This window comes from Triticum dicoccoides, chromosome 3B (genome assembly GCF_002162155.2).
Source record: "Triticum dicoccoides isolate Atlit2015 ecotype Zavitan chromosome 3B, WEW_v2.0, whole genome shotgun sequence".
NCBI lineage: Eukaryota > Viridiplantae > Streptophyta > Magnoliopsida > Poales > Poaceae > Triticum > Triticum dicoccoides.
The window spans coordinates 180,543,470-180,555,783 of NC_041385.1; the positions used below are offsets into that span (position 1 = coordinate 180,543,470).

General features: G+C 49.1%; 1 protein-coding gene across 1 annotated transcript; it reads right to left on the reverse strand.

Annotated features, from left to right (window-relative positions):
- Positions 1–10,187: 10,187 nt before the first annotated feature.
- Positions 10,188–11,087, reverse strand: LOC119275438. Its single transcript, XM_037556283.1, has one exon. It carries the CDS (start codon positions 10,901–10,903, stop codon positions 10,424–10,426), a length of 480 nt encoding a protein of 159 aa, XP_037412180.1. The 5' UTR covers positions 10,904–11,087; the 3' UTR covers positions 10,188–10,423.
- Between the last annotated feature and the right edge of the window lie 1,227 nt (positions 11,088–12,314).

Genomic DNA, 12,314 nt, shown 5'->3' on the forward strand with positions numbered 1-12,314 from the left:
AACAGCTAGCGCCAAGACGAGCTGCTTTCATGAGCTGATCAATCATGCCAAGTGGTGCAGGTCGGCCACGACCCCCCTCCCTCCGGGGCTGCAACGTCAAGAAGAAGGACGAGATTGTGCGCACTGTCAAAGGCTCATCCAACGACTGGCGCCAAGGAAAACCGTTATCAGGAACATCAAGACCATTGCTGAGTGCCTTGCTGATGAGCTGATCAATGTTGCTCAAGGCTCGTCCAACAGGTTGACTGCAGATTCTTCCTCAGAAGCTGCATCGAAAGTACAAAAACCAATCCGAGAGAAGAACGAGTTTCACTCGAAGATAAACACAACATATTCAAAGATAAGTCCAAAGGTTTCTAACCGCAGATTAAAGTACTCGGGCGTCAGGCCCGAATGAGTTTCAACGATTACATAATCACTCGGCATTCCGAGGCAAATGAGGGCGTAGCATAATGTTTTTTCGGTCACTCGGCGGGAGAAGGGCTTGCTGGATCACAGAAGTTGTCAAGGTCGATGCTGTCAGCAATACGAGTGGCTGCCTCAAGGAAGGTGTCCATGAAGGACTGGAAGGGGTGCTTCTTAGTATTCACAACCTTGAGGGCCGCCAACTTGTCTTCTCTAGCCTCCTTGCAGTGCACTCGAACCAATGACAGGGCGACGTTAGCGCCACAGCGAGCGGATGACTTCTTCCACTCTTGCACTCGGCCAGGAATCTGATTGAGTCGAGTCATCAGCGACTCAAGGTCTTGCAAAAGTTCCGCCTGAGGCCAGAGTTCGGCGTCCACTCGGGTCATCTCAGCCTTTAGTCGAGCCAGATAGGCAACATCGCCGTCCAAGCGTGATTACAATCACAGCAAGTTCATCGCAATGTCATCTTCCAGAGGACAATTGATGGGGTCGAGACCTGTCTTGACCAGCCCGGTTTTAGCTTCAAAATCCTAGCAAAGTTCTGTTCCATCGTGAAAAATAGTGAGTCGACAATATTACAACATACTTTAATTAACGACAATTAACCAGTCGAGTGGCTGTACCTTCAAGCTTCAGAACTAGTTGCGCGGCAAGTTGTCCCAGATAGGACTCTAGCTTGCCCGTCTTAGCTCTGAGGCCTCTAACTTTAGTGGTCAGGTTCTCCTTGTCCTTCTTCAGTTGCTCGACTTCTCGACTGGCTTCCGAGTGGCGGTCTTCAACTTCGTGTTCTCCTCTTCCAACTTGCCGACTGAAGCCAGCTTCTGGTCCGCAAGCGTTGTCTTCTCACGTGCTTCCTTCTGAGCAGCAGCAAGGTCATGGTCCTTCTTCTCCAAAGCTTCCTTCATTCTCTCTAAAGAAACAACACTCTTCAGATGAGCCTGAAGTTGACGGTTTTCACTATGCACATCTGCTTGTGTGAAGTCACTCGGTTCAAAGAGACTGAAAGAAAAAGTAGTGAAAGACGCGAGCTACTAAGTAGGCAAGAGTCGAATGGTTACCTGCCATGATGGCCGTCTCTTGTTGAGCAGTCTTGAGGTTCTTCTTTGCGAGTTCAAGATGAAATTCAATGCTGATATGCTTCTTCTTTAACTCGGAAAGTCGAGATCCAAGATCACAAGACCTCTGCAGTCAGCGAGAGAGATATGTCAGTCGACAGAAATAAGAGACAGTGACAGTGAAAAGTTACTCTAACACTACTGCCGAATCAAATATTCAATAGTAGTCTTAGGGACTACACCCATTGGGTGCACTTAACGTGCCCCCACTGGTTCAGGTCAACACTCAGCAGGGTCTGCCCAGTGTGAGTCAAAAAAAGAGAAGATTCTAAGACCTCAGCCGACTGCCAGTAGTCGACCGTGGTCTCGGGACTACACCCAGAGGGTGCACTCGGCGTGCCCCCACTGGTCCAGACAGATTACTAAGACTCAGCACGAGTCGAGTGAAGTGGAAGATTTCCTAAACTCTAAACAAAGGTACACCCCAGTGGGTGATCGTATATAAAACATCATTCAAAAGTTCAGTCGGAGTTTGTTGACCTGAACATTGGTCTGCAGGGTAGTGTTGGGGTTATAAGCCACCTGACTAGCCTCGTGCATCACCTTCACCTGCTCCATGACAAGGTTCACCTGGCGAAGAGCCTCCCTGGCAGCACTCGGCGAGTCGTCTAGGGTCTGATATGCAGCGAAGAGTGATGGCTCCAAGGCGGTCGAAGCAGCTACTGGGTCAGACGCATGGAGTTGCACTGGAGTGGCAGGAGTCGGAGCAGTTGACCCCGACGGACGATCAGTCGTCAGCGGGTTGGTGAATGTGACGTTGGTCCGAACCGGATCTCCGGAACATTCGACCACCGCCTCAAGCGCCGGCGTCGACTGAGGGACTTGAACTTCAAGCCTCCTCCTGCTTGAGCCCCCACTCCTCTTCCTCCTCTCCTATAGAGGCGCTTCTTCTTCTTCATCGTCAAGGAGCACGACGACCTCTTGCGGAACTACAGAAAGAGAGAAATATCGGAAATTCAGCCGACTAATGATCCACTCGACTAAATGAAGCCTGGTCGAATGGACTTACCAGATCGAGAGGTGGCCGCATCGTCGGTCTCCTCGTCTCCTGGTGCCTTGTCGATGTCCATGTCAGTGGCAACAGAGGTGGGGCTAGAAAGATACATGATCTGGTTGGTCAGAACAAAAACTTCAGCTGACCTATATAAACACAAGCAAGATACTCACACCGAAGCACCAGGGACGTCCATCTTGATCCACGGCAAAGTCTTCCGAGCCTTTGGAGGAGCAACCTTGGGCTGCTTGGCGACCTTCTCTGTCGGCTCCGGAGTCGACGTCCGAGTGCGCTTCTGATTGTGGGTACTCGGAGCCACGTTCTTCCCGCGCCCGCCCGCCGGGTAATGGTGCTGCTTGGATAGGCGTTCGGAGCACGGCGGCGAGTCGACTTCTTCCTAGTCGTCTGACTCCTCGCTCTCCTCCTCCTCTTCATCTGAAGACTCCCATTCACAACTCTCCTCTGCGCTGGCCTCTCCCTCCTGGTCCTGCTCTAGAGCTTGTTCGCTGTTGGGTATCGAATACATCTCAGTGAAAACCTACAAGACAAAAAGTCGAGTAAAAGTCAGTCGAGATCAAGTACAGTCGGAACATATATGCAAGACAGTCGGAATAAAGAGCATACCTTGTCGGGCTTATTGTCGTCGCTGAAGGGGATGAATCGCCTGGCTCCTCTGGGGTTGTCCTGGTTGCCTGTGATGCTCTTCAACCACATGGCCACGGTCTTGAGTGGCACTTCCTCTGGATGGATCCGAGCGGTGTCGTCAGATCCGGAGTACAGCCACATAGGATGGTCATGGGCCTGAAGAGGCTAGATGCGTCGGCTAAGGAATACTTCCAACAGGTCCAGGCTAGTGACACCCTCATTAATCAGTTGGACCACTTTCTCAACCAACATCTTCGTCTCCATGTTCTCAACAGCAGTCACTTTTAGTGAAGAAGGAGTCTGGACACGGTCGAAAGTGAAGTGGGGAAGGCCAGTCGCTGACCTGGAGTTGCGACGTCCTGGCAGTAGAACCAGGTCGACTGCCAGCCTCTAACCGATTCAGGGAGAGTCATATCAGGAAAAGAACTCCTATGCCTCTTCTGGATACCCAAACCCCCACACACATTTGGATGACATGGGTCTTCGAGTCACTCGTTTTTGCTTTCTTTACCGACTAGGAACGGATGGTGAAGATATGTTTGAAAAGACCCCAGTGCGGTCGACACCCCAAAAAGTTTTCACACATAGACACGAACGCGACCAGGTACGTGATGGTATTGGGAGAAAAATGGTGGAGTTGAGCACCGAAGAAGTTCAGGAAGCCCCGAAAGAAGGGGTGCGGAGGGAGCGAAAATCCCCGGTCGACGTGGGTGGCGAGCAGTACACACTCACCCGGTCGAGGCTGCGGCTCCATCTCCCCCTCAGGCAGCCTTGCCGCACCCTTGGCGATCAGTCCGGACTCCGCCAGCTTGCCCGAGCGAAGATCGGATCCAATCACCCTGGATCCAGCCTGGCGGCAGCCCCGCGCGTGATGACGACCCGCGGTTCTACTTCTTGCCTTTTGCCGCCCCTGTCGCCTTCTTCGCGCTCTCCAGCACTGCTGTCTTGTCCTTCACCATGGTGGCAGAGCGGCAGCGTCAAGAGCAGAAGAGTTGGATGCGGTGGAGAAGCAGGGGAAGAAGAAAGAGAAATAGGCGTGCATAGTGTAGACGCCTCGGCCCCGTCGCCTTGTAAAGGGCTGCTTCCGAGTGGCTGACGCGTGGGACCAGGCGATCCTGTCAAATCCCGCAATAGTTGCACGCGGAAATCGAGGCACCACTGTTTATCCGCTCCGCCTACTTCGGTGCTCCCCACCCCGCACGCTTCCCCGAAATTTCGTATCCCGTGAGATCCGGGATACACTGCAATCAATCACGCCAAGGATTTTGCACTCCAAGACAACACTCGGCAGATGGTGCTATAAGTTCAATCGGCAACTTTCTGAATGGATCAAGGCGACTGAATCGACGCTGAAGTACCAACGTGAGTTTTCCATCTTGCAGAAAACGCTCGCGAGGTGCAAAGCTCAGAACAAGTTCAACTTCAACCTACTTTCCACTCGAACCTTAATCCATTTGGGGGCTACTGATGAGGATACATACCTGGGGTAGGGTCATGGGCCTGACCCATACCTCCTACCCAAGGTCACTATCCTGGAAGATAAGAAGTCCAAAGAGGCAACAAGAGACCCCCAGTCAAACATGTCGAGTGCAATCCACTCGACCAGTCATATCACTCGGACGACCCCTACCTATTTCCACTCGACCATTCAAGGAATCACTCGACCCACCAAAGATCAGGAGTCACTCATCATTGCAACGGTCAGGCGTTCACTCCGTAGTCTTTAAGGTCATAAATAACACTTAAGGCTGGCGTTATCAGTAACGCCCCTACTTTATGTACATTAAGCCCCTTGTAATAGAGGATGGCTGGGGTCCTGGCGCACTCTATATAAGCCACCCCCTCCTCTGGGATAAGGGTTCGCACCCCCTGTAACATCACACACATATAATCCAGTTGACCGCCTCCGGGCACCAAGACGTAGGGCTATTACTCCCTCCGAGAACGGCCTGAGCTCGTAAATCCCGTGTGTACGCCTTCACCATAGTTGAGATCTTGCCTCTCCATACCTACCCCCCTTTCTACTGTCAGTCTTAGAACCACGACACCGGCAGCTGGAATTCTGGGCTGAAAAAAGGAGCAAATGTTAGAGACATATTCTACACAACTCCAAAAGTCCTGAAACTCCACGGAAGTTACTTTTGGATTTAATAAAAAATACCGAGCGAAGAAAATACCAAAGGGGGGCCACCCACCGTCCACGAGGGTGGGGGCGCACCCTACCCCTTGGATGCGCCCCCTGCCTCGTGGGCCCCCTGACAGGCCTCCGGTGCCCATCTTCTGCTATATGAAGTCTTTTACCCTGAAAAAAAATCATAAGCAACCTTTCGGGACGAGACACCGCCGCCACGAGGCGGAACCTTGGCGGAACCAATCTAGGGCTTAGGCGGAGCTGTTCTGCTGGGGAAACATCCGTCCGCGAGGGGGAAATCATCACCATCGTCATCACCATCAATCCTCTCATCGGGAGGGGGTCAATCTTCATCAACATCTTCACCAACACCATCTCTCCTAAAACCCTAGTTCATCTCTTGTATCCAATCTTTGTCCCAAAACCTCAGATTGGTACCTGTGGGTTGCTAGTGGTGTTGACTACTCCTTGTAGTTGATGCTAGTTGGTTTATTTGGTGGAAGATCATATGTTCAGATCCTATATTCATATTAATACCCTTCTAATTATGAACATGAATATGATTTGTGAGTAGTTACGTCTGTTCCTGAGGACATGGGAGAAGTCTTGCTATAAGTAGTCATGTGAATTTGGTATTCGTTCGATATTTTGATGAGATGTATGTTGTCTCTCCTCTAGTGGTGTTATGTGAACGTCGACTACATGACACTTCACCATTATTTGGGCCTAGAGGGAGGCATTGAGAAGTAATAAGTAGATGATGGGTTGCTAGTGTGTGCATGTGTGTGTGTGTGTGTGTTGTGAGTGTTAGCAATCATAGAAGACTAAATGATGGTTGAGTATGTGGACCTGCTAAACAGAAGCTCCGACACGAGACCCTTCCTGAAAAAATGATGAATTGCAATTGCATTGTTGACTGAGAACATAGTTTGTTAGTTTTCAAGAAAGTTTATGCCTTATACTTTTATATTGTGATGATTGTTACTTGCTCATGAGAAGTTTTATGATAATGTTTATTGCTGCTATAATAATGATCAGGATGCTACTCTATCCGTATTTTGTTTTTATCAACCCCCCCTCTCTCTCTCTAAACACGTGGACATGATTATCAATATTGGTTTCGCTTGAGGACAAGCGAAGTCTAAGATTGGGGGAGTTGATACGTCCATTTTGCATCATGTTTTTCCTACTGTTATTTATAGTGCTTTTAATCAATATAACACCATGGAGCAATTCTAATTCTTTTCTCTCTTAATATGCAAGATTTACATGAAGGGGGATATTGCCGGCAGCTGGAAATTCTGGACCTGAAAAAGCTATGTTAGTGATACCTATTCCGCACATCTCCAAATGAGCTGAAATTTCATGGAGATTTATTTTGAAATAAATAAAAATATTGGAGAAAAGAATTACCAGAGTGGGCCACCCAGGTGCCCACAAGGCACCAGGGCACGCCCACCCCCCAGGGCGCGCTCTGGTGGTTTGTGGGGCCCTGGCCAGCCTCCGGTGCCCATCTTCTGGTATATAAGCCCATTTGCCCTAAAAAAAAGGAGAGGACTTTCGAGACGGAACGCCGCCGTCTCGAGGCGGAACTTGGGCAGGAGCACTTTTGCTCTCCAGCGGAGCGATTCCGTCGGGGATACTTCCCTCCTAGAGGGGGAAATCAAAGCCATCATCATCACCAACAACCCTCTCATTGTGGGAGGATCAATCTTCATCAACATCTTCACCAGCACCATCTCATCTCAAACCTTAGTTCATATCTTGTATTCAGTCTTTGTATCAAAACCTCAGATTGGTACATGTGGGTGTCTAGTAGTGTTGATTACATCTTGTAGTTGATGCCAGTTGATTTATTTGGTGGGCGATTATATGTTCAGATCCATTATGATATTTAATACCTCTCTGATCTTGAACATGAATATGATCTGTGAGTAGCTACTTTTGTTCTTGAGGACATGGGAGAAGTCTTGTCATAAGTAATCATGCGAATTTGGTATTCTTTTGATATTTTGATTATATGTATGTTGTTGTTTCCCTTAGTGGTGTTATGTGAACGTCGAATACATGTCACTTCACCATCTTTGGGCCTAAGGAATGCATTGTGGAGTAGTAATTAGATGATGGGTTGCTAGAGTGACAGAAGCTTAAACCCTAGTTTATGTGCTATTCCGTAAGGGGCTGATTTGGATCCATAAGTTTAATGTTATGGTTAGATGTATCTTAATTCTTCTTTCGTAGTTGCGGATGTTTGTGAGGGGGGTTCATCATAAGTGTGAGTCTTGTTCAAGTAAGAACAACACCCAAGCACCGGTCCATCCACATATCAAATTATCAAAGTAGCGAACATGAATCAAACAAACATGATGAAAGTGACTAGATGAAACTCCCGCGTGTCCTCAAGAACGCTTTGCTTATTCTAAGAGACCATTTTGGCCCGTCCTTTGCAACAAAAAGGATTGGGCTACCTTGTTGCACCTTAGTTACTATTGCTACTTGTCACTTGTTACAAATTATCTTGCTATCAAACTATCTGTTACCAAAAATTTCAGTACTTGTAGAAAATACCTTGCTGAAAACCACTTGTCATTTCCTTCGGCTCCTCGTTCGGTTCGACGCTCTTATCGAAAGGACTACGATTGATCCCCTATACTTGTGGGTCATCAGTAGGCATAGGTGTTTTAGTGCCTTTGCAATTCTCAATATTGAACTTCTTAAACAAGTCCTTATTGTACTTTGTTTGTGAAACAAAATTACCTTCACTTGCTTTCTTAATTTGTAAGACAAGGAAGAATTTCAGCTCACACATCATAGACATCTCATACTTCTCGGATACCAACTTTCCAAACATTTCACTAAAGTGAGGGTTAGTGGATCCAAGTATGATATCATCAACATTAATTTGGCACACAAATACTTTACCATTAACTCTTTGAGTGAATAGAGTGGGATCAATTTGGCACACTACTACGCCTCCCAATACCTCGGTCTACAGCAACCGCCGCAACAGTCCACGTCCTTATTTACCTCCGACCATCAAGTCTCCTTCACCGTCAACCACAACACCTCTTCACGGAATCACAGTCGTCGAGGTTTGTTCGGTCGCAGATGCTGGTTGTGGACCACTCGTCTGTCGGTGCCCAATCATTGTTTTCCAAAATGCCTCATCCAAGCGGGACGAGGATAACTATGAGACGATGATAAATATTTACCATGAGGAAGGCGGTTATAAAGACAGACAAGTCGAAGACTCCCAGCCGGAGGACCACCTGCAACCATACACACAACAAACGTGCACCCAAGAGATGTACACCCAACATCTAGACATGGATCGGGACGAGCAGTGGCTGCCGGGAGGCAAGCCAAATAAGTAGAGAGAACTAAATTTTCCCCAAAGAAGGATGAACTGTTTGTGAGGCGTGGTTGGTCACTAGTATTGATCCGTTTCATGGCATGGAGCAAAGGGGCACGACATTTTGGCAAAGCGTGCATATTTGGTTTCACGAGAAAAAGTGCTATGATCCCTACCGCAAGGAAGTGATCCATCAGCACAATTCAAAATCAGTTAGCCATCGATGTACAAAAATTCAAGAGGGAGTCAACAAGCTTTGCGGTTTTCACAAACAAGTGCAAAACCAGTGGCCAAGTGACATGACAATCCAAGATCTTGTAAGTTTTGTGGCTTGTGGTTGTGTGTTGGTCATTTCATTGATTTTCTCAATGTTGCAACTTGGTTACCATCCATTATCTTCCTTTGCTAGCCCGTATGTGTGTGCATGTTATACCACAAGATGGAGAAGAAACACTTCATGTATATGCATTGTTTTTTAAGATGCATGGGCAAAGCAAGTAGACCGCCTTGATTGCCAATTCTGTAAGAATGCCATGGTCAATGAAGATAAAGGTGGTGATCCAATTGTTCCAGCGAAAGATGGGGCTTGTTCTAGCCAAGAAGGTGATTAGGAACTGGGGGAGAAAGTGGGAGGAGGAGAAGCGAGAAGGGGCGGCGGCCAAGATGATAGAGAAGTTTGATTACATCATGACGAAGGAGGAGGCAATTATTGCGCTTTACGAGGTGAAGGACGAAAAGAAGGCGAAGATGTGTGGTATCTTCATGGGGATGTGACAAGAAGCTCAAGCTCTACGGGAAGAAGTTTGAGATCAAGCCTGTTTCGGGGGACTTCAGAATGTTGTACGTGAAGACGTCGAGCTTGGATCCCGATGCAGCGAAGACGTGTGAGCATGTTGAAGCACTTCACACAAACGGAGGAGGCCGAACCAGCCAAAGAGTAAGGTCTTTGGCACGGAAAGCCGGACAGACAGATGAAGGAGGAGGTCTTTGGCACGGTCCGCTAGAGATAGATTGGATGTAAAAGCTTATAAAAATACAGTGCTTATTTATTGTATTTAGCATATGGTTAGATTAGATGGCCTCGAGACATTTGGTGAGGTCTGTTTGATTGATCACCGTTGAAGTTGCCCTTAGAAAAAGCGTTGAAGTAACGTAAGTACTTTTCCCGTTTTTTTTTTTGGAAAAGGGGGGACTCCCCGGCCTCTGCATCAAAAGTGATGCATACATCCATCTTATTATCGAAGCAAAAGTACTTTTCCCGTTGTAGGTCAAATTGTCGATTCTAGTAGTTGTCCCGCTACTTCAATTTGATTTGAGGAGTAGCACTCTGCATCAATTGGTTGACAGTCACCGTCAATCAAAAACAAAAAAGTTGGTTGACAGATATACCGATCTAGCTATACGTGACTTCACTTAAATAGCAGGAGACCAGGATTGTCCCTTTGTCTATGCACAAGGGAGGAGAGAAGCTTTTCATGCCTAAAATAAAACAAATCTGAGAACACGTAGTCACGAACACCTCGTGACACTGCCACACAAAAAGGCTCGCACGATTAAGCAGCGAACAGCACATATAAGATTATAAAGATCGCACGATCATATGCATGATACAACCCTCGGCAAAACACCGGAGCAGAGTATTACAACCCCTTATATAATCCGTAGTTTATTATAAAGATAAAAGCAAATAGTACTCTTCATCCAAACTTTGTATATAGTTAATATTGGACTCGAGGACTCTTCATCCAAACTTTGTAGAGTATGCCGGCCGTCCTCACCTACTTGGCCACGACGGCCTCCTTGCCGTCGGCAGCCGCGGCCTTGGCCTTGCCGTCGTCCTGCTTCTCGAAGGCGGAGACGGGGAAGGTCCTCCCCAGCCCTGTGGGCGTCTTGAAGGTGATCTTGGAGGGATCGTCCTTCTCGATGTACATGTCGCAGAGGGTGATCCAGATGAGGAGCTCCTTGCTCTTGACCCCGGTCATGCGCTTCATCTTGCAGTCCTCGACGAAGGCCGTCACCTCGGTGCCGTACGAGACCTGCCGCCCGATCTGCTTGAAGGTGTGCGTGAGCGCCTTCTTCTGGCGCAGCCAGACGAAGCCGGTGGCGCGGTTGTAGCCCACCTCCTCGATGTCTGCCAGCGGCAGCAGGCCCAGCGGCATGTTGGTCTCGGCCAGCAGCTCCACCGCCTTCTCCGCGCACAGCGCCGCGCCGTGGTACACCTCCGCGCCCTCCCTCTGAGCCTCGATCGCCTGCGCCATCTCGACTAAAATCTTCTCTGAAAGTAAACTCAGAGATTCAACTGTGGATGGGGTCGACGCGCTTGGGTTGCTGGGGCCTTTTTTGGTCTTGGGGGATTTGGTTTGCTGTTGTGGGATTGGGGGGTGGGGAAGGGCGGATTTTATAGGTGGAAAGCAGGTTGGTGTTTCCCGTTCCGGGATGGATACCGTCGTCAGAGCTGGGGAGGAAGACGGTTGGGAGCGGGGATTTAAGGCGAGGGCTTATTAATGCGTGGGGAGGAAGACGGTTGGGTCTCCGACTCTCTGACGCAAGCACGCGGCGGCGTTCGGTTGATGGATTCCTTGCTTTTTTTTTTAACCTTGCATAATGAATCATGCAGGTTTATGTCGCTTCCGGGGTTTAATACTACGAATCGCACGTGGTTACTTCATCCATCTTCAGATCTTGCGCCGACTTATAGCATCTCGAACATGCTTATATTAAGGGATAAGATGTGCAGTTTGTCTAATTCACATCTAGATGTGTGTCGCGTTCATAGATGAGTGTACGTGCATGTTACATGTATGTGAGCAGCTTCGATTCCATTGTGTTCAAAAATTATGTGCTAATCGTGATAGCCTATTAAACCGATGGACGCAGATGGTATGAAATTAGTTGGGGCCGCCCCCTCACTTCGTCCCGCGAGCGACCCGGGGAGGGGGTGGGGGGCTCTAACTTGCGAGCAAACCTCCCTCCTAGAGAGGGTCGTTGGGCCTCCCTCCTACGAGCTGGGGGGGGGGGAGGGGGGGAGGCGGGCCTGGGCCTTCCTCCCGGGAGCGACCAAGGGAAACCCTAGCTTGCGAGCAAACCTCCTTCCCATTCCTTCCTCGCCCATCACTGCCGAGAGCTCGGCCGGCGGCCAGGGGGGTCATTCTTCCCTTTCGCTCGCCCCCTAGTGCCTGGTGTGGGACCATTGGTTGAGCAATGGCGCAACACTATTAGGGGATGAAGCGGCGCATCGGCTGACGACGGCCTGTGCACATTGGGTGATGCGGCGGTTGTGTGATGTGTCAGATAGGGCAGCGGCATCTAGGCTCCATCCCGGCCAAATCCACCCGAATCTGGCACCTGGGGGACGGTGAGCGGCACGTCATGGTGGCGGTGGCCCATCTAGGTCGTTTCATGGGGTGGTGTGGGGCAATGAGGTGGTGGCTTCTCGTGACATTTGTTGAAGGTGCGGCAGCCACAATGATTGGGAGGCCATGCCATGGTGACGGCTAGATTCAACTCCGGCTTCGGCTCGTTTGCTGCCAGCTCAGGTGGGCGCTCCTAGGGTCCGTCTGCAGCAACTGGATGCGGGCTGGCCCATACTGTTGGAAATATGCTCTGGAGGCAATAACAGAAGTGGTATTATTTATTTCCAATTTTATAATTACTGTTTATGTTCTATGC

Coding starts and splice junctions, on each gene's coding strand:
- LOC119275438 (XM_037556283.1), bottom strand. CDS start 10,903: ATGGCGCAGGCGATCGAGGCTCAGAGGGAGGGCGCGGAGGTGTACCAC.